Source organism: Colius striatus, chromosome 3 (assembly GCF_028858725.1).
Source record: "Colius striatus isolate bColStr4 chromosome 3, bColStr4.1.hap1, whole genome shotgun sequence".
Classification (NCBI taxonomy): domain Eukaryota; kingdom Metazoa; phylum Chordata; class Aves; order Coliiformes; family Coliidae; genus Colius; species Colius striatus.
The window spans coordinates 37,762,583-37,788,288 of record NC_084761.1 but is presented as its reverse complement, the minus strand read 5'-3'; the positions used below and the strand labels follow the sequence as shown (position 1 = coordinate 37,788,288).

General features: G+C 42.3%; 1 protein-coding gene across 3 annotated transcripts in view; it reads left to right on the top strand.

The window, feature by feature from the left end:
- Positions 1-25,706, top strand: part of AFF1 (ALF transcription elongation factor 1) — a 103,972-nt gene that overhangs the window by 64,656 nt on the left and 13,610 nt on the right. For 2 of the 3 annotated variants that reach the window (XR_009818382.1, XM_061991980.1), the window contains exons 4-12: positions 3,109-3,153; positions 7,689-7,775; positions 8,611-8,647; positions 9,016-9,067; positions 14,012-14,066; positions 14,198-14,235; positions 15,511-15,670; positions 19,550-20,458; positions 22,976-23,073. Coding sequence is in view for 2 of the 3 variants with exons in the window: in XM_061991980.1 (XP_061847964.1) it covers positions 3,109-3,153; positions 7,689-7,775; positions 8,611-8,647; positions 9,016-9,067; positions 14,012-14,066; positions 14,198-14,235; positions 15,511-15,670; positions 19,550-20,458; positions 22,976-23,073 (1,481 nt within the window). In the remaining variant the exon portion in view is untranslated. The remainder of the gene's footprint in view (positions 1-3,108; positions 3,154-7,688; positions 7,776-8,610; positions 8,648-9,015; positions 9,068-14,011; positions 14,067-14,197; positions 14,236-15,510; positions 15,671-19,549; positions 20,459-22,975; positions 23,074-25,706) is intronic. The other variant, XM_061991981.1, reaches the window with a different exon arrangement.

The following is a 25,706-nucleotide window of genomic DNA, read 5'->3' as shown; positions in this document are numbered from 1 at the left end:
CTGGATGCATAGCTTTGTAAAAGACAAAGGGTCCTCAAACACTGCAGCTGGAACAGAGACCCTTCACTGGTCCTCTCCAAGGCCAGTGGGTTTGGGGCACAGGGACAGGCTGCAGACAGTCCTACCTGAGAAAAGGGAGGGTTCCCTAGGGCAGTCAAATGCTTCTGACAAGTTTTGTTGTGGTTTTTGCACTGAAAACTTTTTGTTTGGTTGGTTGTTTTTTTTGATGCATGTCCCAATCTGTGATTTTGATCTCTAGAACAAACATTTCACCATGTATTTGATACAGGTGTTGCAAGTCTGTTTGTGGACAGCAGTTCTGTTTGCCCTTTTCATGTTTTACTGCTGGTGAAAGTGTCATTCAGTTTTTCAGTGTTAAGGTGCAACAGGTTAGCAGAAAGGAGGCTAAGGATGGCTGAAAATCCATGAGCTTCAGGGACAGTCCTCCAGCAGGGGCATGGGCTTCCTAGCGTATCCTGACTTAGCGGCTCTGCAAATTAAACTGATAGCCAAAGACCATAGCAGTCCTGAGCATCCCTGATACTTTATGTTCTGTATCTCCAAAGCTGCACATATTTTGGAGGTATATATTTAAACCTAGTCTCTTTAAAAAAACAAACAAACAAAAAAACAGTGCTTGTATTGCTGATGCAGACTTCTGCAGTACTTCTTCAGTGTCATGTGTTTGCTTTCAAGTTTAGTGCCGCAGAGAAGAAAGTCTTTTCTGCTAAGCCACCAGACCTCTGAAGAACAGTAAGCAGTCACTGAACAGTGCCTTTCGGGGCTTAGATAAATCTTCCTGACAGTTGCACTATAAATACTCATTCCATGTAAACCTGCATCCATTTAAAAACATTTTCAGGCTTATCTGAAAGAACTTTGGGAAAGGATGTGAGTTCCTTGCAAGCATAAGAGAGGCCCAAACTGACTGTTGCAGATATTCTCTGATTCTCAAGTTAATTTAATTCCACTTTTGTGATCAGTTATCACCTCATAAAACTTAAGGTTTTGGAATGAGAGAAACAAACTGATTTTGAATTGTCGCCATCCATTGTAAACTGAGAGTTTCTGAGTACCCTGCAGGCAGGATCTTGATTTCGTTTTCTGTTTTTTTGGGAAGGATTTTTACTGTGATGCTCTCATGGGATATCTCAGGTGCTTTCTGAACCAATCTGCTAGTTGAACATTGTTTTTCTGTACAGCAAGATGCAAGTTATTGTGTCTGCTGTATTTACCACTTAAATTAAGAAGTAAATTAGATGGTTGAGCTACCAGGTTAAGTTTGGTGCACCAGGGGAGTTATGAAGCCTCTTGATCTCTTGGCATGTGGTGGTTGTTCCCTGTTATTTGCTCTCCCTCTCTCCTGCTTGCTGCAGTGTTGTTCTTCTGCAAGGTTTGCTAGATCTCAACCCCTTGCTTTCATTCATGTGAGCCATCTGGCCCAGCCATGGCTTCCATTTGTCTTGGGGTGAGAAAGGTTAGAAGCAGCTATCCATGTGTGATTTTTCTGAAGAAAAGTCTAATCTTTGTCAAATGAGCACTGCCTTGATGGGAGGTTTATGTAGACACAGACAAATGGGTATTCCTCATCTCCTCCCCTCCAATGTAAATAGTGCAGCATATGAGAAACAGATGAGTGAGAACTCATCAAACTTTCTGTGAGATTGTGAAGGATGACACTTTTTGACTTCTGTAAAGTGTTTGTTTGCTTTGCTACTTACTTTGTGGAAGATCTTTTTGATTAAGCACCATAGCTCACTCTCTGCCCTCTTCCTTTAACATGAGGAACGTGTTCCTGGCCTTTGCCTTTCAGCAATTACACCAATATAGTTAAATGACAGGACCTTTCAAACACATGCCTTGCTAGTAGAAGAGAAGCCCATCTGTTGAAGTGTTCCACTTGGCCAGGCAGTGAGTGAAAGCAGTGCAGATCTCACTGCAGAGCGTCCCCATAACCTAGTGCTGCTAGGGCTGCTGGAAGGAGCACACTGCTGCATCCTCCTGGCATGACAATGGGCATGGGGCAGCTGGGCTGTGTCAGGAAGCATCGCCACTCACTCCAGCTGTGCAGTTACCCCCTGCTAACCTAGTGCTGGTTACATCCCTGGGGAGCAGGAAGCCTTTGCTGTGCTTGACGCAGCTACTGCCTTGCCCCCAGCACCCACACTGCTGATGCATTGCAGTGTGTAGGAGGGGATGTCCTGCCAGGAGCAGATAAGTGCTTTTGCTAATACATCAAAAGCAGATTTATGTGTTTGCACAAGCTCCAATGTCTGCTGTTTGTTATATAACTGACAAATATTAGCATTGCTTTTGCTTTGTGCTCTTTGCCAGAGCATCCTCATGTCTGGACTTGTGAGCCTCATTCAAGGCAGCTGCTGTGGCTGTTTCCTCGTCTCCTTCAAGTTGACAAGAGTGCCAGGGCAGCGGAGGGAGTTGTGTTGGGGAGCCCTGGCTCCTGCCAGATGGGCATGTGATGGTCACTGCCTGGACTCCAGTGAAATGAATAGGGGAGGTACAGGTGTAGTCCCTCCATCCATATCCAGATCATCTGCTCTTTCAGAAATCACCACATTGCTCCTACTCAGCAGTACATTCAAGGTTTTATGCTAAACTGTGGAAGTTACAATTGTATTGCTTTTCTGTTTTTTAATGGCAGTTGATGTTCCCATTAGTCCAAGAGCTGGCATTCAAGCATCTGGTGCACGATTCCTCCACTTAAAACCACTTCTGCTTTGCCATCTCTAAGCTAAGGGCTTATACAGGTTTCTTTTTCTGCTGAATGCAGATGGGTACATAAAAGAAGGCAAGTCATGAAATAAGGGAAATACTGTCAGCTGAAAGAGCACCACTGTTTTAATGTTCTCTGTTTCAGTTCTTTCTAATCTCTTTCTAAAATACATCTTCTACTAAAGACATGAAAACAACAGACTTTGTAGAAGTGCATTATTAACCACCCTTGTGATGTGGCTTTTAATTATTACTAGCATTTCATGGACTTCCATGAAGTTTACAGAACCATTAGTAAGCAAATGTTTGAGTACGTTTAATTTGTGTCAGTTGGTAACACATGTCAAACTCATGCTGCTTCCCTCTTTTTTGTTGTAGCAAACCCTCCCCAGTGATGTCCACTCCGTTGAAGACATTTTGAAGGTAGGTGTTTTCAAATAATGTATCTCTGTGTTTGCTTTTGTTTTGCACACACTTAAGTAATGTGTGGGGAAACTATATCATCATAGAATCAAGGAATGATAGGGGTTGGAAGGGACCTTTAGAGATGATCTAGTCCAACTCCCCTGTACAAGCAGGTCAACCTAGATCAGGTCATACGGAAACATGTCCAGGTGGGTCTTGAAGACCTCCAAGGAAGGAGACTCTACAACTCCTCCGGGCAGCCTGTGCCACTGTTCCATCACCCTCACAGTGAAATAGTTTTTTCTTATATTTAAATGGAACTTTTTGTGTTCCAGCTTCATCCCATTACCCCTTGTCCTGTTGCTAGCTACTAGAGTAAAAAGGGATGCCCCAACCTCCTGACACCCACTATTTAGATAGTTGTAAATGTTAATAAGATCTCCCCTCAGTCTCCTCTTTTCTACACTAAACAGCCTCAGTTCCCGCAGCCTTTCCTCGTATGAAAGATGCTGCAGTCCCCTGATCATCTTGGTGGCCCTGCACTGGACTCTCTCCAGAAGTTCTCTGTCCCTCTTGAGCTGAGTAGCCCAAAACTGGACACTGGACAAAGAACTCCAGATGAGGCCTCACCAGGGCAGAGTAGAGGGGGAGAAGAACCTCCCTTGACCTGCTGGCCACACTCTTCTTGATGCATCCCAGGATGCCATTGGCCTTCTTGGCCATGAGGACAGATTACTGGCTCATATTTGGTTTATTATCAATCAGGACTCCTAGGTCTCTCTCTGCAGAGCTCCTCTTCAGCCATTCGACCCCCAGCCTGTACTGGTGCATGGGATTGTTCCTTCCCATATGCAGGACTCTGCACTTGTCCTTGTTGAACCTCATGAGATTCCTCTCTGCCCAACTCTCAAGCCAGTTGAGGTCCCACTGAATGGCAGCACAGCCTTCTGCGGAATCAGCCAGTCCTCCCAGTTTGGTGTCATCAGCCAACTTGCTGAGGGTACACTCTTTCCCCTCATCCACCTCATTGATGAAGATTTTGAACATAACTGGTCCTAGACCAATCCCCATAGAGCTCCACTGGCCATTGATCATCACCCTCTGGGCTCTGTCATTCAGCCAGCTCTCGATCCACCTCACTGTCCACTCATCCAAGCCACACTGCTTGACCTTTCTGATGAGGATGTTATGGGAGACAGTGTCAAAAGCCTTGCTGAAGGTAGATGACATCCACTGCTCTCCCCTCATCTAGCCAGCCAGCTATGCACTCATAGAAGGCTATCAGGTTGGTCAAACAGGATTTCCCCTTGGTGGAGCCATGTTGACTCCCCCTGATAACCATCTTATACTTCATATGTTCAGTGATAACATTCAGGATGAGTTGTTGATGAGCTGACTGGCGTGTAGTTTCCTGGGTCATCCTTCCTGCCCTTTTTGAAGACTGGTGTGACATTGGCCTTTCTCCAGTTCTCAGGCACCTCACCTGTCCTCCATGATTGTTCAAAAATGATGGACAGAGGTTTAGCAATCACATCAGGACTCAGTAGGATGCATCCCACCAGGACTCATAGACTTATGAGCCTTAAGCTTGGCCAACAAGTCTTTAACCTCTTCCTCTTCCACTCAGGGCAAGTCCTCTGCTGCCCTGGCCATCCTGTTATCCTTGCTGGACTGGGCTCCCCAAGGGCTGACCTTGGCTGTAAAGACTGAAGCAAAGAAGGTATTCAGTAGTTCGGCCTTCTCTGCGTCCTCAGACACGAGGGCACCCTCTGTGTTTAGCAGTGGACCTACGTTTCCCCTTGTCATCCCTCTGCTGCTGATGTACTTGAAAAATGTCTTATTACTGTCCTTAACATCCCTGGCTAAATTTAATTCTAGAAGGGCTCTAGCCTTCCTAGTTGCACCCCTGCATGCCCTGGCAATGTTCCTCTACTCTTCCCAAGAAGCCAGCCCCTGTTTCCACCTCTCATATATGGCTGCTTTCTGCCTGAGTTGTCCCAGCAGATCCTTGCTCATCCATGGAGGCCTCCTACCTCTTTTTCCTCCTTTCTTGTGCATTGGGACACACCAATCCTGGGCTTGGAGGAAGTATCCACTCCACTTCTGTCAGCAGATGTTGCAGTCTCTAAGAGTGTGTAAAAAAAGTACAACTAGAAGTTAGCCTCAGATACAGCTGGAGTTGTGAGACCCATCTTTCTGTCAGTATGCACAATAGTCTGGTGCAGTCCCAGTGCTAGACTGACAAAATCATCCAAAGCAGCCAGAGCTGCTCCTTCCAGTCAGGGGGTTGCTGTTATTGAGCGTGCCTGTGCTGGGCATGCAACCAGCCCCCACAGCATGGCCCTGAGCAGGAGGTGCTCCCGCGGCCTTTCCGCCTGCTGCCTTCCCACCTGCCTGCACACGGCATTTAACTGCTGCAGGACTCCTCTTTTGAAATCCTAGTTCATTTCTGCAAAGCTATGCCAGCTCTGATGCAAAACTGTCTCTTTTTCCTTGTGTCAGAGCTGGCTCTGTAAGCAGTGCACAGGGTCCCAGTAGCTGAGTCTGAGTACGTGTTACCTGTTTACTGCACTGTGTGAAAATGCATGGTTATCTGCAAGATGGTCATGCCAGGACTGAGAAGGCAGTTCCTTGACATCAAATACTATTCTGAGACACTGAAGTCCAAATGGAGATGTTTGGTTTCTGTAATTAACTTCCTTTACTGTTGCTTCAGGTTGGAGAATTGTGGTGCCTCTACTGCTCAAAAAAGCTGTTGTTTAAGCAGTGTTTTAGCTGAACAGTAGTCGTAAACAGTTGCTCACCTGCTGCCATGTGCTGGTTGGTGTTGCAGCACAAGTACTCCTTCTAGAAGTACTGCATTCTTTTATGCCTCATGAGACATCCTATTTTCTTGCCTGTTAGTAATGCATAACACTATTTTTGTAGCAACCACAGGTAAGCACGTACAAATACACAGAGGCATATTGAGTTTATCATCCATTGAAAGACTGCACAGCTAGTGAGTGAAATGAGCAACAAACTGAACATGGGGAAGAGAGAAAGGAGAGCACAGTGCAATCAAATAGCGAGCAGTTTCATTCTCTGTAAATCTTTGCATTTTGTGTTGTTCCTAATAGAACAGGAAACAGGGGACACTTCTGAACTTTCCCCTTTGTGCCTGGTTGAAAAAATGGCACTTGTAAATAATGACACAGTAGAGATTTTCATACTTCAGGCTATTTGGTGCCAAAAATTGCAAAAACATAGTTTGCACTGACACATTCCTCATTAATTTCTTTTAAGCCCCTCAGCAAACTGTGTGTGGTGCACGCTCGTCCTGAGATTGTGTTCTGCATGAACATAATTCCTAACTTTCTGAGCTGGCCAAAGTACCAGTATTGTGGCACATGCTGCTTCCTTCAGGAAGCTGACAGGGAACAGTTGCAATGACAGCCACTCAGGATGGAATAATGGCTGCAAACCTTAACTAAAGAGGGGCTAAGGGGCAGGATATCCTGGGATAACTATTCCTGGACAGGCAGTGAGAGTGATAAGCCATGTGAATTCACTTTTTAGGAAGTGAGTATTGATGCTTTTCAGGACTTTTTTTTGATCAGGAGCCGAGTCTGTCTTGTGTGATTTCAACAGAGTCGTTCTGAATTTCTGAGCCCCAGCTTTCCCACAGGCCTCATCTAATTTAACCCCCATTAAAATATTTGAGCACATGTTCAAGACAAAGATTCTCGTCTGTGCTAGGTTTTTCATGTGTGTTTATTGTAGTGCAAGCCAAGGCTCTAGCACACTGGTTTGGGCTCAGCTGTGGTGCCAGAAGCGGCAGCTTGGAGGCTGATATTGCCTGCCAAGCCCTGTCCCATGGCTGTGGTGTTTGTGCTCTGCTTTCACTTGGACCGTGGCTGAGCCCAAGAAGCCAGTGCCTGGTAGTGATGATGGGTCAGTAAAGGCAGAGGAACAGGGCAGAAGGATTTCTGAAGACACAGCACATCAGACTGTCAAACTTTGGTTTGAAATTACGTTCTGGAGCTCTGTCAAATGTGTCCTGGTCAGTCAGAGCAAAAGACAGTATTTCAGGCAGAATAGCATGAGAAATAGCTGTCAGTCAGAGCTGTCTGATAGACCTCCTCGAGTTACGAAAAGCCTTTTGGAGCCTTGGTGCTGTAAGGGGATAAGATCTTCCATAATAGGAAAGTCCTGTGCTTTAAAAAACCCCAGAACTACTCATAAATGGATTTTATTTACTTTTCCCTTTATTAACTGTGACAGCTGTAGGGCTCAGGCCTAATCCTGCAAACACAGTAAGTACTTAACTCCCTACAAGATTCAGAGATTATTGTTACTTGGGCAATGCAAGTATGCTTACAGAAAAGGAGTAAGTCCTGAGGTGTGGCTACTGCACTTAAAGGAGAGCTTCTAGTTGCAGTGCTGTCTCTTGGGTTTACGATCTGGTTGACAAGGACTCTTTTGATAGATCCATATGAATCTCATAGATGTAAAACTTCACCTTTGTGTATTAGGAAGAATATTGTAAGCCGCTTCTCTCCATCTTTTTCCAGGAAATGACCCAGTCATGGCCACCTCCTCTGACAGCTATTCATACGCCTAGTACAGCAGAGCCTTCCAAATTTCCCTTCCCAACAAAGGTAAAACACCCTCTTTTTGCCAAGACTTTTGATAAATTAGAAGAGAGATTTCCAGCTCTTGCATATGTTTTCATCTGATTTTGTCCCCGTAGATAAAGGCTATTAGGAGAGATTATCCTTAGAAGAAGTCAGATAAATAAAAGAACAATGTATCTCGATTTGTATAATGGTTGCTTGCACCACATTGTTTTACTGAGAATTAGATCAGATTATGGTTCCAAGTAACTGGGTTTGAGTGGGCTATATGATAGTGGAATTACCTTTCCTCTTTTTTATTTGTTAAGGAAGGTTTGTATTTTTAGAGTTGTAAGATATTTGAGTCAGAGAGGAGAAAGGATGACTTGCACATTTGTTATAATCTTTGGCTTCAAGTGTGACTTTTCAGAAACATTTCAAGCATCTCATCTCTGTTGCAGCACAAAGAATCATAGGATCATAGAATGGTAGGGGTTAGAAGGGGCCTTTAGAGATCATCTAGTCCAACCCCCTGCAGAAGTAGATTCACCTAACATCTTATTGTCAACAAAGATATTTGCTGACTGTGATGAACAGAAATGTTTGGCAGCTCTTATAATTTTTTTTCACATTTCTTCAAAATAACATACCACTAATGTGTGAGCAACATGTTTTTGGTGGCAGCAGCACATATCATTTCTGTCCATGCTAAGCTACGTCAGGCCAGCATAGGCTTTTGGGCACTTCAAAGTCATACTCTGACAATTTAATTGAAATATTTATAACAGTAAGTAACGTGTGGAAAACAAATAATCAATGTGCTGCTATTAAGATAGATTATTTATTTCCTTTTCAGTTTACACTTTGTCCTTTTTTCTAGGAATTGCAGCATGTTGGATCTGTGTCACAGAATCAGAGTAAGTATAAATCCAAAGGAAAAAAAATACTATTCTATGTGTATTAACAGATAGTTTTGTGCACTGTGTGTTATATGTTGAGGAGAAAATCAAATGTTTACTTTGGCTTAGGAACAAGATTTCATGTGCTTTATTCAACAATGATGGATTTAGAAAATGCTTAACAGATGGTAGACATTTATAATGTAGAAATTAAAGCAGCAGATCAGCAGAGAACAAACAGTATTTCATTACAAAACCTCATTTGAAGCAGTAAAAAAATCTGAATGGCAAACAGTTATGTCCTGGAAGAAAGTGGTTTAGAGACCATAGGATAAAATAGGCTACAGGTAAGGCAAATGAAATCATGATTGATTTTTGATTTACAGAACAGTATGACGCACCTTCAAAAATGTTGCCTGGTTCTCAACCAAGACCATCGTAAGTAACCAGATTCAGTTCCCATCTCTACTGTGCAGTTACTTAAAAGAACCTGGAATTAATTAAAATTTGATTTACTTGATGCTTCCAAGGATTAAGGTTTTTTCAGTCTGATTTTTCTCAGAAAATTTCAGTGAAGGAAATTTCACCGACGGAAATACTGATTATAATGTGTATTAAAATATGTGTTAAAAGCAAAACAAAACTGGAAAAAAAACAACCCAACTATTAATGTACCAGATTGGAGGGGTTTTTTTCTTATTAATCTGTGGCTGTTTAACATCGTGTTGCAGTACTACTCAAACTACTAATAATGCATTTAACTGACATAAACTATAGGGGATACAAACTGAACCTGATCTATGCTGCATATTGTTTTGAAGCATGTGAGGGCTAGTAAAGCTACAGCTATGAGAATGGTGAAAACTAGGGGTGACATTTTTAAGCAGTCATATGGTGTAACTTTCTGTAATTGCCTAAGGAAGTTTTTAAAAAAGTGTTGTCTTAATTTTTTTTTATATTAAAAAAAACAGCAAACAAAACTTTCATGTAGACTTGCTAGAAATCTCAATTTATATTCTAATAATGTTAGCAAAATGGGATGAAGATGAAATTTCTATAGCTTTTTAAAAATAGTAATTATGTATTTATACCTGTCTTCAGGTATTTAATCTTTTCCCTGTTAAGTTTTCTGTCAGAAGCAAGCTGCTTAGAATTTGAGTCTGTGTAACATGTTTATGCATAATCACTACAAAAGTTATACAAGGCTAAGGGAGGAGTGCCAACTAATAAATGAATTGCTCCAATATAAAATTTTAATATTGGTCAATAAAAAATCTTTGTACTGTCTTTGTAGTGGTTATGTATTAATTAGGTTAATTACAGAAATTGCTTGAAAGGAGATTTGTGTTGGCTGATGTTATTCTTTCAGGATTAACCAGGCCCGATGGCAGCATTGATAGGTTCTGAGCCTTGAGTAACAAGTCAAAATGTTTCCATGACTGAAAGGCTGAGTCCAGCAGCAAGGCAGTTGCTGAACCATTAAATACCTATCAGTTCCTGTGGTATATAAAAATCTCATGTTACTCCATGATATGTTGTTCCATGGAAGGCTGCAAACTGAAGACTACAAAGCATACTCCACTTGTTTTCCTTATCATGAACAATCGGATTAAAACAAACCCAAACCTAAAACTCAGCTAGTCACAAGTAAGAGGGAAGAGCATCTCTCTGTTCTAATTGACACAGTAGAATTTTGCATCATAGCTCAGTAAGATCTGTAAAACAACCCTTTTTATACCGTTCCACCATCATGCAGAGGAGACCTTGCTAGCTAGGACTGTGAGATACTTGACTGCTCAGCTAACTATTCCCTTCATCCTTTCTTTATTTTGCTCCTCCTTCAACCACCTCAGCTTTGCTCCTGCTGAATGATGTCTGGATTTTTTTGTTGTGCTATTTATTATTAAAAATGCTCCAAGCTCTGCCTTCTTCCTCATCTATCCTACAACCATCCTCTTGTTTCAACTCTCCTCAGCTGCACATGAAAGTCCCTTTAGCACTTCAGTCAGTTTTCCAGGTGGCAGAGAAAAAAGAGGCATTTACTATAGATAAGAATCTGAAAATATTCATTTCTTAGTCCAGGACTGTCAGTTAGACATGGTATATAGCTCTGTCCTTGGCCTACATTCTCTCTCTGCTCACCATCTTTGCTGACGCATCATCTACCAGGGACGTTCATGCGCACAGTCCTTGTGCATGCCCACAGTCCTCAAGGGCACTTGAAGTGGGAGAAACACAGTGGTTTAGGTTTATATTTAAAAAGGAGTCAAGTGAAATTTGCCCAAGAACTGTCTCTACCTCTTTCCCTTGAACTGATGCATGCCTGCATGCCCTTTTGTTTTGTTTTTGTTTGCACAACAGGGCCTGCTTGCTTTGCTGTGCAAAGCACACATGACTGACTGAAAATTCAGCTGCTTAGAGTAGTTCCCCTTAAAAAGCATAGCTGTGTGAAAACAAACAGCATTTGAACTGGTTAATTAGAAGTTGAAATCCCAGTGCATCTGTGTGCTCAAATTAAGTGTTCAGCTCTAAGAAGCATGCAAGATTTTCCCAGCTGGCTTTCATTCTTGACTACAGCCCTGAAGTTAGCACCTGGTTATGCTGGAATGGAAGTAGCATTTCTTTTAAAAGGGGAGATGCCAGATTCATTCTTGGTGATGCTTCTTTAGTGGCAGAGAGGAAGCAGTCTGTGCTTTCAATAGAGTTGTTTGGTGAACAATAATAGTTTTAGTGCTGCTTCTCTCTCTAAAAGAACTACTTTTAAATAGCTTTCCAGAGAGATTGATAGTGTATATATAAGCTGCTAACGAACAGGTCCTGCAAATGAAAACTTGGCATCTATTAACTCCTGATCTTATTAAAGCATCAAAATTATTAAATCAGGTTTGGATTTGTGTTTGTTGTTTTGAGGTTTTTTTTTAACTAGACTATTTAACAATTTGTTGAAACCTTATTTTGGGGAAACTGGCTTTGTTTATCCTTGCAGAAGTATGACTCATTTAAAGTTTTAATGTTCTTCCTTGATCCTAAATTGAACTTGAGTAGTTTCAGTGTTCTTTTATTGTGGTGCATTTTATTTACCAGCAGCTCAGGTGAAAAAGGCAGTCCTTTTTATTATCAACAGTTAAATCAGATTTAAAAGAAGATCTAGGTAGTGTTTCCTTGCATAATCCTCTTACCTCTAAAGGAAGTACATCCGTAGTCCACAATTCTTAAAGCAAAACAAACAAAAAAACCTGAAAACACTTTCAGAACTTTACAGCATACCTGGAAGTTTTTTCATTATAATCTTTGAAGGACTACTTCTCCTAATGGGTTGGAAAAAAAATAAGGAATTGACATGTCAATAGACATTTGACCAAAGTACCCGGAAGTGTGGAGAGTGGCAATATTGTTGCTATTCTTTTTCCCTTTTTGTGTCTCAGCAGACTGACAATGAGCTTTAGCTCCAGCCCACATGCAAAGCTGGCACGTGCAGGATTGCTGCAGACTGCGTGCCCTTTGCCTTCTGTAGGAAATTCAGGGCCCTTGTTTTCCAAAGTGGTGTCTCATAGTGCTTCCTTGACTGTTTACTCCAAAAGAAGAATCAAGAGATTATTTTTTCACCAAGAAGGTGTGTAAGGAAATGAGGCAGTGGAGACTAGAAGATGGAGTAGGATAGTCACAGGGGAATGGCAAAGTCATAAATGCCTGGACAAAAAAGCACATAGGTCTTCAAATGTAATGAGAGCCCATGTGCACTGAGAACTATTTGTGCATCGGTGAAAGGTACTCAGGGACTGTGAAGTCAGTACCTTTGCAGGAGGTATCACCTGTGCAGGAGGGTTGGCTTGGTACTGGTAGACACAGATTCATCACTTCTCATTTGTGGAATTGTTGGTGGTTGTGAGCTTCGTTGTTGGTCATTACTAGCTTCAGCAGTAGACATGGTTCTATTTCAATCTCCATGCATGTCAGTCACTTTGGTATGAGCATGAAATAATTTGTCTAGTTAGTGGGAATAGCGTTTACAGAAGGGAATCACTTTGTCATTCAAGATTTTTTTCTCTTCTATTGTAATAAATTCATAAAATCAAGGTGTTATTACGGGTGACCTACAGAGCCGTAAATCTTTTTTGCTTTGTTTATTGTTTGACATGAAAGAGTGTGAAGGTTTGTGTAGTTTCTCTAGCAAGAGTAAGAAGTGCTATCTACTCCCACTTTTGCAAGGTGATGTGGTCCACTAGAGATCTTTAATATTATTTTCATGCTATAGAATTTGTTGTCATGAGAGGTCAGAGGCTTATTTTTCTTGTTGGGTCAGAGGTTTTTTTTTCTTGTTTGGGCACAACAAAAATTTCTTACAGAGCACCCTTAGCTTGAGAGGAGAAGGAAATAAACAGACTTTTGACCTAACTGATTAAAATCCCAGTCTCAGCTCCCAAGCTTTTTATCCCATTCATGGAGTGAGCATGTGTAATTCTCTGGGCTGAGGAGTCAGCCTCCAGCTAGTTTCAATATGTGAATCACTATACATTTGAATAGCAAGAATTTCGCTTGTCTCTCTTCCAACTCCATTTGGAATGTCTGCATGATTACCAAAGAGGAGAAAAATTTGGGAGAACTTTGGGTCCCTTCCCAAAAATTCTTCCCTTCCAGCCTTTTAAGGACCTCAGTAATGCATTGAAATTGCAAACAGTAGTTACCATCTGCAGGCAGGAGGACCAAACCATGCTTTTGGAAAGATTTGCAGGCAGCATGCTCTCCACGCTAGCAACAGTAGAGTTTGTGCCTCCTAAGTTGTGAAGTGTGTTGAGTATCTGAACTGCTCAGTTACAATTACTGCTGAGATGTGCAGGAGCACGGAGTTCGTCCTGTAAAGAGGAAATAGGAGACAGGCTTAACCATAGTGTTTTACTTATGTATGTGTGAAAGGAGATTTCAGAAACAAAAAGAGAACCCATGAGAAACATTTGTAGCCCCTGAGAGCAGAGAACATGAACATGTACAGCTGCTGGTGCAAAGACAATGCTTTCAACCCTTTGGGGAGCCAGTACAGCCTTGCTGTACAAGGATCAGACTTCTTCCACTCCATCCTGCTGTGTTAGTGTACCAGGTAATCTTTGCAGGACTTTGTTGTCTGTAGGTGGCAGCCAATGGCACTTCCATTGCAAAATGTCCTGAGATTGGTTGGAAAGCATAGTAAAATGCTTAGTTTGTGTATTACCATTTTATCATTCATTCAGGTAATGGCAGGGATTAGCAGATTGAGCTTGCTGAATGTTCAGAAAAGAATGTGGGAGGTTGGTTTGTTTTGGCGAGGGCAAGCCAAATATTCTTCAGTGTCTGCTGCTTGAAAATGTCTCTGTTTTGGCTGATGTTTATCTTCTGGTTGTCTTTCAGAATGCTCCAGGAAGACCTGCAGCTCAGTGATAGTGAAGAGAGTGGTGACGACCAAGTCAGTTTTAGATATTTTATACACTAGGCACACAGACATCCCTTTAAATCATCATGACTTGTTTTGTTGTTCTGGGTTGCTTAAGCTAATCTTTCCTCCCACTCTCCTCTTTGTTTTTGTGAACAAAACAGGTTGTTGAAAAGCCACCTTCTTCACTTGCTCCTCCAAGGTACAGGTTTGTTCTCAAACTACTAGCTAGACCAAATAAGGAGGAAAACCAAAACTACTCTTTATATGTGGGGTAGATGGGTAAGGGTTCCTGGTTTCTTTTGTAGATACAGTCTGTGGTTTCTAGCTGCCTGAAGTGACTGTTGAAAATTGGCCTTAGTTGTATGGGGGTTTACAGAAAGCTCCAATTAGAAATGAATAATCCAGGCATACTGGGTTATGCTATGAACCAGAATTGTATTTTCCTGGCTATTCCATTCTTTTTCTCCTCTTGCTCTCCACAAACAACCAGGCAGGTGAAGAACAGAAAAGAGTTAGGTAGGTTCACTGAGGCTATTTCAGCTTCTCCTGCTATAAGGCAGCACGTTGTAAGCGGTTCCTGACATGTATTGTTAATCAGGAGGAACATTCAATGTAGACTGAACAGCCACACACCAGTATTAGAGAAAGAAAGTTGGAAAAGCACAGAATTTTTCCCATAGGATGTCACTGACATAAATTTTTATCTTGATGTTTCTGTTCTTCTAGCACAGGGTAATGATGTACAAAGTCAGACTTGCAGAAGGGCACACCAGTTCTTGGCATGATCTATGTCTCTGCAGGCTCTTGGAAATAGAATGTTCTTACAGTATCAGTCTAGATCAGCAATGATCTTGTCTCCAAATCACACAAGTGTGTTGATGCTGACATGGGACACATTTTTCAAAGTAAAAAAAAAAAATCAACATTTGATTTTGAAAGCCCATTTCAAAAGAAAAAGAAGCTCTGTGTAAAAATTATGACTCTACCTCCATTCCCTTCACTCCCATTGTCAGTGCTGTTGACGAAACATTTACAGCACCTTGACCAAGTAAGAAGTGAAAGATAGAGAAGTGAAAACTTAAAGGTGACAGTACAAAAAACAGAATCCATCCTGGAATGTACATTTCTGTCTTGTTAGCCTTTATTGGAAAATTTTTGGTTGAATCATAGGGCTTTCAGAAAAGCATTTGTCATTGTCAGTTATGTTCTAAACTTTGGTTGGCTATATGCAGCTTTGTATTGTAACAATGATAGCTTCCTTATGTATTTGTCTGACTGGGTTGGAAGTGAAGGTTTTATTATTGCCAGAGGGTTTTTATTCTGGTACTTTATCTTTGGCCTTCTCCCCTCTCTTCTCATTGCCAAAACACAAGGTTTCAGGATTTGAGTTTTTTTAATCTTGCCATGTTGATATAGTAAATAAGTAACCTTCACCCATTCTGCCTTCTAATTTTATCTCGTGGTGGCCTTGCAGTGCCCTACAGTCACAACCCAAGAGTGTGGCATCAGCACATTCCAGCAGCACTGAGTCAGGGAGCACCAGTGACTCAGACAGCTCTTCAGACTCTTCAGAGACGGAGAGCAACTCAAGTGACAGTGAAGCAAGCAACCCTTCAAGAGCATCAGCACCTGAGGTGAATGCAAAAAACAAAATCCCCAAAAACATAGAGGCTGCTTAATACAGTCTTTTGACTCGGCTTTTCTGCTGTCTGAATGCAATTAGGACAGGAGACCTCAAATACTGTCATTGTTCAAGTGTTCCCTTGACATCTTGGCTGCATCGTCAGACTTTTTCTGCCCTTTGCTTCCCTTCTACAGTTTGTCAATGAAGTAATCCTTAGTAAAAGCATAATTAGACTTTTACATGCCTGACCCTGAGGTGTTCACTCTTCCCCTTTAACGTCATTATGTAGCACTCCTGGATGAATTGGTGTCTTTACTGGTGAAACACAAACAAGGTACAGATGACAAGCATGGCTTGTCAGGGGTGTTTGGGGCCCACCCCTGCTCATGCAACTTTTCTGAGTGCCAAGACTGTAGACTGCTTCAGGGTGAGACCAGTTTCCTGGTGTGTAAAGATGAGTCACCACATCCCTGCAACTCCTGTGTGTGAGTGATAGATTCAACTTCGTCCAGATTACAGCTGAAGTGATTAGGCCTGCAGGAAAGGCCTGGAATGTGCCTGGACTTGCTTCTGTTGAATTTGACTCAGATAGTGCTGCACCGGCATTTCTGAGGCTTTTATTGGGAAAAGCAGGCAAACAGAACTTGATGCCTTCAAGTTTCATAATTGAGACCAGGCATTTTTAAAAAATCTGCTGCATAAGTGCTCATATCCCATTGTTTCAAACAGTTCCTCCAGCTTGCATTCTCAGGCCAGTGGGAAGTACATGGTTATATGCTATAGAACACAGCTAATGTAAACCACTCTGCTGACAGCTTTGGGGTACTCTGGCAAGGCCCAGAAACATTGTAATTAATTTCTACCCCCTTCCCCCAGCCCTCTCTTTGCCTTCTTTTACCTTAGAAGCTCGTGAACAAGGAGAATTTTATGTGCGTGTTTGTATCTTTTCATCTCACACGTAATACACTGTGCTCTTTGCAAACTATATGTCTTTGGAAGGAAAGAAATGTTATACTTCTCTTTTACCAAACCCCGCCTGGTTTGTCCTGAAAATACTAGATTTTAAGATCCTTCTCACTCTGGTAGTCCTAACTATTTACCATTTTATCTTTTCTTTTTATTCAGCAAACTGTTAATCTGTGGTGCTTAAGAAGCAAGTTATTATTTGGTTTTGCATATGGTCCATTTTTTTTAATAGCTCTTCAAATGCAAAAGCACAGACCTTAAGACCTATAGACTATCACTGAATGACAGGGGTTGGAAAGGACCTCTTAGAGATTATCTAGTCCAACCCTCCTGCTAAATCAGGTTCACCTAGATATCAGGTCACACAGGAACATGTTCAGGTGGGTTTTGAAAATCTCCAGAGGAGACTCCACAACCTCCCTGGGCAGCCTGTGCCAGGGCTCCCTCACCTCAACAGTGAAATAGTTTTTCCTTATGTTTGAATGGAACTTTTTGTGTTCCAGATTTTGTCCATTACCCCTTGTCCTGTCACAGGGCACTACAGGAAATAGTGTTGCCCCGTCCTCTTGACATGCACATTTCAGATACTTTTAAGTATTAATGAGGTCCCCTCTCAGTCTCCTCTTCTCCAGGCTGAAAAGTCCCAGTTCCTGCAGCCTTTCCTCATAAGGATGCCAGGTGCCCACCACGCCGCTCTGTTACCCCCCTTCTAAGCAAGCCAGGGTGGGGAGAAAAAAAGATGAGTCTCGTGGGTTGAGATAAAAGCAGTTTAACAAAGAAATAGCAAAGCCACGTGCACGAGAAGCGAAGCAAAACTGAATAAAGCTGTTACTCTCTACTTCCCATCAGCAGCGATGTCTGGCCACCTCCCGAGAAGCAGGGCTTTGGTACGTGTAGTGGTTGCTTTTGGAAGGCCAAAAATTATTCTTGCCCCCAATTCCTGCTCCTCTCCCCCAGTTTATATTGCTGAGGTGATGTCATATGGTATTGAATATCTCCTTGGTCAGCTTGGATCAACTGTCCTGGCCATGGTCCCTCCCAAGATCATGCCCACCCACAGCTATTGGTGAAGGTAAGGGAAGGAATACTGGAGGGACAGTCCTGATGCTGTGCGAGCAGTAGTCATAACATTGATGTGCTATCAATACCAACAGTAAGCACAGCACTGCAAGAGCTGCTGTGGAATATCACCACCACACCAGACCCACTACACTTCATCATCTTGGTGGCCCTGCGCTGGACTCTCTCCAGAAGTTCTCTGTCCCTCTTGAGCTGGGGAGCCCAGAACTGGACACAGTCCTCCAGATGAGGCCTCACCAGGGCACAGTAAAGGGGGAGTAGAATCTCCCTTGACCTGCTGGCCACACTTTTCTTGATGCCTCCCTGGATACCACTGGTCTTAGTTCCTTCTCTTTTTTTTTTTTTTTTTTTCTTCTTTGTTTGGAAAATCCAATGACAGCACATATGATAGTGTAGATCACAAACAAGATAACTGACACAAGATAAGTGGCACAAGTGCTAGAAAAGGATCAGAGCATGTCACTGTCTGATAGCTACCTACATACTAAACCAAAGCTTACTAAGTCTTTTGGCCATGTTTTTATATCATTTGACAAAAACCATAAGTTCTTCAGTGGCTAATAAGTTAACATTCTAGTGAAGATAAAGCAGATTTTTATCTTAAAAGTATAATGGAACTTTTGGTTTAATTTTACTTACAAACCCATAGTAGAATCAAACTGGTTTTTAAACCAGATTTCTAGATTAACTGACTCTAACACAGTTGAAGACCTATGTTTTTTATCCATGTGTTCTACAGTGAGTTGAGTCTGGAGAGAGAAGAAAAACATAGAATCATAGAATGTTAGGGGTTGGAAGGGACCTTTAGAGATCATCTAGTCCAACCCCCCTGCATGGCAGAAAGGATTCTTTAGTCTTGGAAAACCTTTCACATACTAGGCTTTTTCTTTTTCGGGACGATTTGTGACTCTTCTCCCAAGCGTGAGTTGTGACTGGGAAAAGGCAGTTAGGGCAGGTGCCTAGCTGTGCCGTGATGGTGCCCAGAGAAGGAGCTACACATTTGAGTGAGTCACCCACTTGAGCGATGCTGACACATACATGATATTTTCAGAATGGGCTCCAGAAAAAAATTATTCAGATTTGCAGCTTCTGTTGTCTGTTTATAGGATTAGTTGGGTTTGCTTTGCTCACAACTTGTCAGACTGCTGTTAGATAAAGCAGGTCTTGTAGCAACCGCATTGTTAGCTGAACATGACTCCAGCTGCCTTCAGATCTCTGTTGTTGCTTTTGCCTTAGTTGACCCAGAGGGAAGTGATTGTTGGAATGCATAGGCAGAGGACTCAAAAGAGACTGGACTTAATGTGTTACTTGTACAATTTCTTTTCGTATATGGTTTTCTTTTGGTTAAAGGTTTTGTTTTGGTTAAACCACAGGAGCCTGACAGCCTATCTTCAGTGAGACATAATAGCTGGCACAACTTCTTGTCTGTTTTGAAAGCAGTGTTGTGGGCAAACAAGTTTCCAAAAGCATTGTGAGAACAGCACCTAATCCAATTTTACAATTACTGTTTTTTTAATATGTTGTCTGATTGTGCAACAGTGTTGGTTTGTGGCACACCAAGATAAAGCCTTAATGTAAACTATCTTTTACTGAGTAACAGGTAGGACTAGCAGAAATTCAGGAGTGCCGTTGCAATGCATTGGACTGATGCTGTGCAGAAATGAGATCTGTGTGAACTAAGCGTTGATGTGCACACACTGGAGCAAATACCCATTATCTCATGGTCTTTCAAGCTCTTTTAACAGTAAGGGAAATTTTACTGGGTTCTGGTAAACTATTCTATGGTGGAAATAGCCTATAAAAGCATCAGTCTTACTTCTTTCTTTTCTCTTTTTGTCTGCAGCCTGACCCACCAACTTCCAATAAGTGGCAGCTTGACAACTGGCTGACCAAGGTGAACACACCAGCAGTGCCAACAGAGAGTGAAATCAGCCATGGAAATGGACATGTGGAGGGCAAGGAGCAGACGCAGAGCATCAGCAGCAATTCCTCCCACCAGCACACTCAGCTGAGGGAGCCTCATCACGACAGTTCTGACCAAGTGGCCAAGGCTTCTCAGGACACTCATCTTCTGACCAAACGCAACTGCCAACAGTTTCCCATGTGTGTGAAGGAGACCTTGCTCAGGCAGACTGTGGGTATCAAAAAGCCCAGCAAGACCACAGTGCACGAGGGGCCCAAGGGAGGCCTAAAGGTAGAGAGTGACCCTGGTCCTTTTGAGGTCAGAGACCAGTCTTCCAGAGACAAGCCAAAAGTCAAAAGGAAAGGGAAACCAAAATCCAGTGAAGGAAAAGACCTGAAGCCGACACTGCAAGGGCCCACTGAGAACAGCAAGCACAAGAGCTCCCACCAGGCCAACACCAAACCCTTCTTGGATCCCAAGATTATGAGAGAAGTTTTGTTTGGCAGTGCCCAGGAGCATCTCGCTCTCAGTCCCCTTCCTGAAGGCCAGGGCACAACCCCCACCAGGACTGGCAGCCCCAGGCCTGCCATTGTGGCCAGAGAGGATATTCACAAGGAGAATCTTCCCTTGCCTATCAGGGAGAAGTTACTCTCACCAGTAAAGGACTCCCTCACTCCTCAGTCCCTCATGGTGAAAATAGGTCTTCGTCTTCTGTCAAGAATACCCCAGCCTCCCAGGAAAGGCAGTCAACAGAAGAGAGCAGAGGCCAGGGAACTCCCTGGTGTAGAGAAGCAGGACTTGAAGAGGAAGAGCACAGACATTCTTGACAAGTCCCTTCAAAAGAAGAAGGTGAGAGGTGGAGGTGGATTTGTACAAGGACCAAGGTGCCATTTGAAAAACGCCTGCAGAGAGTTCATTTCCACTTTATGGGTTGGGAGTTGACCCATTGATCCCAACTCTTATAAAAGTCGTAGCAAACTTCTAAAGGGAATATGTATCAAAAATGTCCCCTGCTGAGCAGATGAAGAGCCCTGTAAGATATGTACAAACACTGGTGTTTTAAAACATTGGGTTTTGCTGTGTTTTCTTGAAATACTGTTTTTCTCAGACAACAAAACCTGAATCCTCCTGTGTTGGAGGAGCTTTCAGCAGTAGGCTGTGTCACATGGCTGGCCAGCCTCCTGGTAGCATTTGTGAGTTTCTCTGGCTTTCAACCTAAGCAGAGCTTTATAGAGGGAGGTCTGCAGTGCCCCATCCCCCAGCAACCCCCATAAAAACAGCACAGTATCTGAAGCACCTCCCAGGTTGGACAGTCATCTGTGCTATCCGTTTATTATCTGTGGTGGGAGAGCACCTTGCCTGCAGTTTGGAGAACTGCCCAGAGGGAGAACTGACCCAGGCCACCCTGACCTGTGCTTTTCAGTTTTATCTATGTATGCTTCTCCTGTCTTTTAGCTATGCACCCTCAGTCTTGAGAAGTGTAGTCTTTTCCTGTGTGAACTCATTTATTTCCATGAAACAGATGGGGTTGCTTCCCTACACAAAGAAGAATTAATTCTGCACAGTGTGAATTGTGTTATTACTAGGGGTGATGGCAGCAACCTTATGCCTTTTGCTTTTCCATAAATGCAGACTTTTAACTGAACTGCATTCACTGATGGTAGCACTAAACCTTTCTTTGGATTTCAGTGTTTGAATAAATATGTAGAAAACCTCTTTGGCTTTCTCTGAGATGGTATGGTGTGAGCAGCAATGCTAATGCTTAAAAGACATATGGGTCCAGTAAGGAGCTTTCTAGAGACTCCTTTGCAGAGTCCATTAGCTATAATAGTTGCTTTCCCTTGAATTACAAGACAGCCCTTTATTTAAGTGAGATGGTAGTTGCTTACAAGTGGTTTTTGGAGAGCTAAACCCCAAAGGGGAATGTGAATATACTTCCAACCAGCTGATTCAACTGCACAAAAGCTTGGCTGCAGGTCTAACTCTGAATGGGTACTCACTGTGAATATTTCAGTATCTGTATACCTTTTTGGTCCTTCTCACAGAGCAGGAGGCTTAGCATGTATGGGTGAATAACCTTGGTTCCTGTATAGGTTTTGTTTAGTCTTGTCATTTTCTGAACTTCTCATAAGTGTGGGGAGAATTGAGGAGAGCAAGGAAATGGGGAAGAAAATTGAGAGTAGCTGGCAATCCCTTCCTGCAGAGTTGAGGGAAAAAGGTAAACAGGTGGTCAATCTATCTCTTTTCTTGTAGTCACAAAGACTCGAGAGAGTAGCTATTTGATGTTGGACATGTGTTCCCTTGCAGTCTGGGTATCTGATTGCAGGAAAACCCACCTCAGAGCCTCACTATCTGCATTATGTCAGTGTGCATCAGTGTCCCTGTAGGCTTGGGCTTCGGAACCACAGGCAGCTAGGTCAGGTACAGCTGTCAGGCATCTTTTGCAGCAGTGTGGAACTTAACCTGAGAAACAGTTTAAGGACATGATTTAGGTGCTGGAGCCTTGCCCTGAACACACTGCCAGAGGTAGACTGTACTGAGCCTAACACACTGAACTCCATCAAAGTGACATAAACCTGGGTGTACTTTTGGGAGAGGGATAAAAAGTCCTGGAATGCTTTTGGCTACCACCAGGCTTGCTATGGGTAATGCAGACTGATACGTGCAGTTTCTTTACAACTTCCTGTCTTGTAGCAAATTGTCTGAAGTTTTTCATTCACGTGAGCCGATGATTTTGTGTGCTTTGTGTTGTAAGATCTATGGAGTTTAGTTAAGAAGTATTATCTATTGCTTTTCTGCCTCAATGGCAGTGGTTTTAACTGACTTTAAAATTTCAGCTGCATCAAATTCTTGTTAATAAATCCAGAAATCCTGCACAGCTAGGAAATCTGAGTGATCTAACTCTCCTGTGAATGGTTTTTTCCTCCCCTTTGATAAGGCATATCACAGAACACGATTAATTGCAGTTCATGACTTTTCCAGGAGGAATCTGAATACATTTATGTACAATTTCTACCAAGTAGGAGGAAAACGGCTCATCTGGAATAGATGAAATGCTTATTTTCAGCAAGGGAAGTGCCTTAATTTTGATTACTATTACCAACAGGAGGTTTAGTAGTTCCATCCCTGCTGCTACAAAATAAATCCAAGTAAATCTGAATATATCCAAGGAAGAGTAGATAAAATATCATTTTTAGGGTACCTATCAGTGAGCCTGAAATCTTTATCTGCTACATTCTGGGTTTCCACTTTGTCAGTTCTGATATCGCTTCTTTTTAAAACCAGAATTTATCAAACTTAGCTGTGTTGGTCTGTATTTTACATGAACTCTCAAAACCTGAGTAATTTTTTTTTTCTTCCTGTTAGAGGAAAGCAGAGAATGCGATTGATAGGAAGAAAATGAAATCAGAAAAAGAAACACAATCATTGCAGTCTTCAGCTAACAAAGACTTCAATAAAAAGAAGTGAGTATACAGTGGTGAGATAACAGAAAGATGTGTAGAACAGAGGGTTTCTTAAAGAAGTTAAGGAATTTTATCTCCTGTACTGGAGGTAATTGTGAGTTTGCTTATAACATAATACGCCTTCTAAATCTTAATCTACTGCAGATTTGTCTTTACATCCTGGAACCAACCACGTGTTTAAGGGATTGCAATTTATTTACCTTTTTATTTATTGCAGATGTGAAGTGATACTTGAGTGTCACCTATCTTCCTCTCCACTCTTAATGCTGAGGATTATGCTCCTAATAATTCAAGGATAAAATGATTTTTCAGTGGCTGGGTTTCCCCCATACTTGGTTTACACTGCTGAAAAAATGTTGAATGTTATGATGTTTGTCCTGTTTTCTAACTGCTGAGATGGGAATAAAGATCATAGAATCATAGAATGATAGGGTTGAAAGGGACCTTTAGAGATCATCTAGTCCAACTCCCCTGCAGAAGCAGGATCACCTAGATCAGGTCACACAGGAACGTGTCCAGGTGGGTCTTGACAACCTCCAAGGGAGGAGACTCCACAACCTCCCTGGGCAGCCTGTGCCAGTGCTCTGCCACTCTCACAGAAAAATAGTTTTTTCTTATGTTTAAATGGAATGTTTTGTGTTCCAGCTTCTTCCCATTACTCTTTGTCCTGTTGCTAGATACAATAGAAAAAAGGGATGTCTCAACCTCCTGACATCCACCATTTATATACTTATATACTTATTTCCTTTGATATATATACTTACAGGTTTATATACTTATAAATATTAATGAGATTCCCCCCTCAGTCAGATTTCACCATTTTAAACATGAACTTGTCCATCCTGCAGTTCTCATTGTTGTGTGCTCTGATATACATGTAGGTCAAAAAATATGTTAATGCTGCAAGGAATTCAATTGCCACTTTTGCTCATACTACTTCTCTTCCTAAGCTGGTAGGCAGCCATGTGCACCACTGTATTTCAGAATAGATGCAGGAAATAAATTTGTGCAAAAAAAATGAGCTGTTTGAGTGGCACTGTGGTAGGCTGCCTGCCTGCTGGGATGCAAGACTCCTTTCCCCTTCTTCACATTACAGCAGTGGCAATCTATCAGCAGATAATTGCCCTGGATGATGTGGGAGGCAGTGGCTGTTCTGTGGGGAGTACTGTACACTTGTTCTACTTGATAGTTTAAGGGTTTAAAGGGATGGCAAGAGAACTTACCACGTAGTTGAAGGTGTCTCTACTCATCGCAGGGGGATTGGACTAAATGAGCCTTTAAAGGTCTCTTGCAGTCAAAACTGTTCTGTCATTCCGTTCTATGATTCTAGGTGAGTAGGACTTGAGAGTTCGAGGATCAATTGTTTCTGCTTTCATGAGAAATGGAACTAGCCTTAAAATGCTATTAAAAAGGAAATTGGACTAGATGATCTTTAAAGGTCCTTTCCAACTTGAGCCATTCTATGATTCTATTCTATTATTTTTCTTTGACCATCTCTCTCTCATTGTGGGTTCTGCTGTCGTATTTATTTTGGGCAAGTTTGTGCTCTCACTGCATGGGAAGCAGAACACTTTTTGTCAGATTTCTGTCAGGTCACATGTGTTTAATGCTCTTAGTCTTTGTATGGTGAAAGGATGATGTGAATACATTTTGCACATGGAGAAACTGAGGTGCAGACAAACTGAGTTGCTTGCTCAGACTGCCCTGCAAACAGGTGAAACAGATGAAACTGTGGCCTGGAAGTCATCACTCTGGTTCCTATGACTGAGCAATTGTGTCCACAGGAGAGAGTGTTCTGGCAGCCTCTTGGGAATAGGATATTGTACTTTAGGTTCATACGTTTTTATTTGGTGATTGTTGCTGATTTTGTAATTGGCCAGATCTTGATGAACAAAAACTATCAGGTGTCAGTGCTGACACTCCTCCCTCAGCTGCTTTTGCTGTCACCAGTTAGAGGCTTTGACTAGCAGTTACCAGCTGCTACTAGCGCATATGGTGTTTGTGTTAGCTGGGGCTTGTCTTCTCCCTGCTGAGAGCAGCGGTATATGTGATGGATACTGTTTTCCCATATTGCTGCCATGTGAGACGACTGAACTAGGGTACTGCAGAAGCACATGGATATGGACAGGCATCTTGCTCTTCCTCTAACCAAACTGAGATGCTGCAACACCGATACGCTTTTCACTGGGACTGGTCCAAATTTGTACAGGAGTGAAATGTGTAAAGCCCAGTCCAGAAAACAGATTTGTATGTGTAAGTGGGATGGGATAGGCAGTATTTCCCTTCTCCACTAAAATAATCTTGTCCTTTTTTTGTATGTGTTATGACCTATTGGACATGCAACTGGCACACCTGTCATGACTTTCTCTGGAATTTCAGGTGGCTTTTCTTGTTTATTTCTTGGAATTTCTTGTTTATTCCAGCATAGCATTTGCAGTGCTTGTGGTAGATCTGCTGAAACTTATCCTGTAATTTGCATTCCAGTGTCCTGCCAGCATTTTGGCTAGGTCTTTGCCAGAGTGAATGCTTCCAAGAGAATCTCTTCAAATGGGCAGTGTTCCTGAGAGGGGAGGCTCATGCATTAGACATGGGTTACTGCATTCAATTCCTGCTTGCTTGTGGCTTGGGTTTGA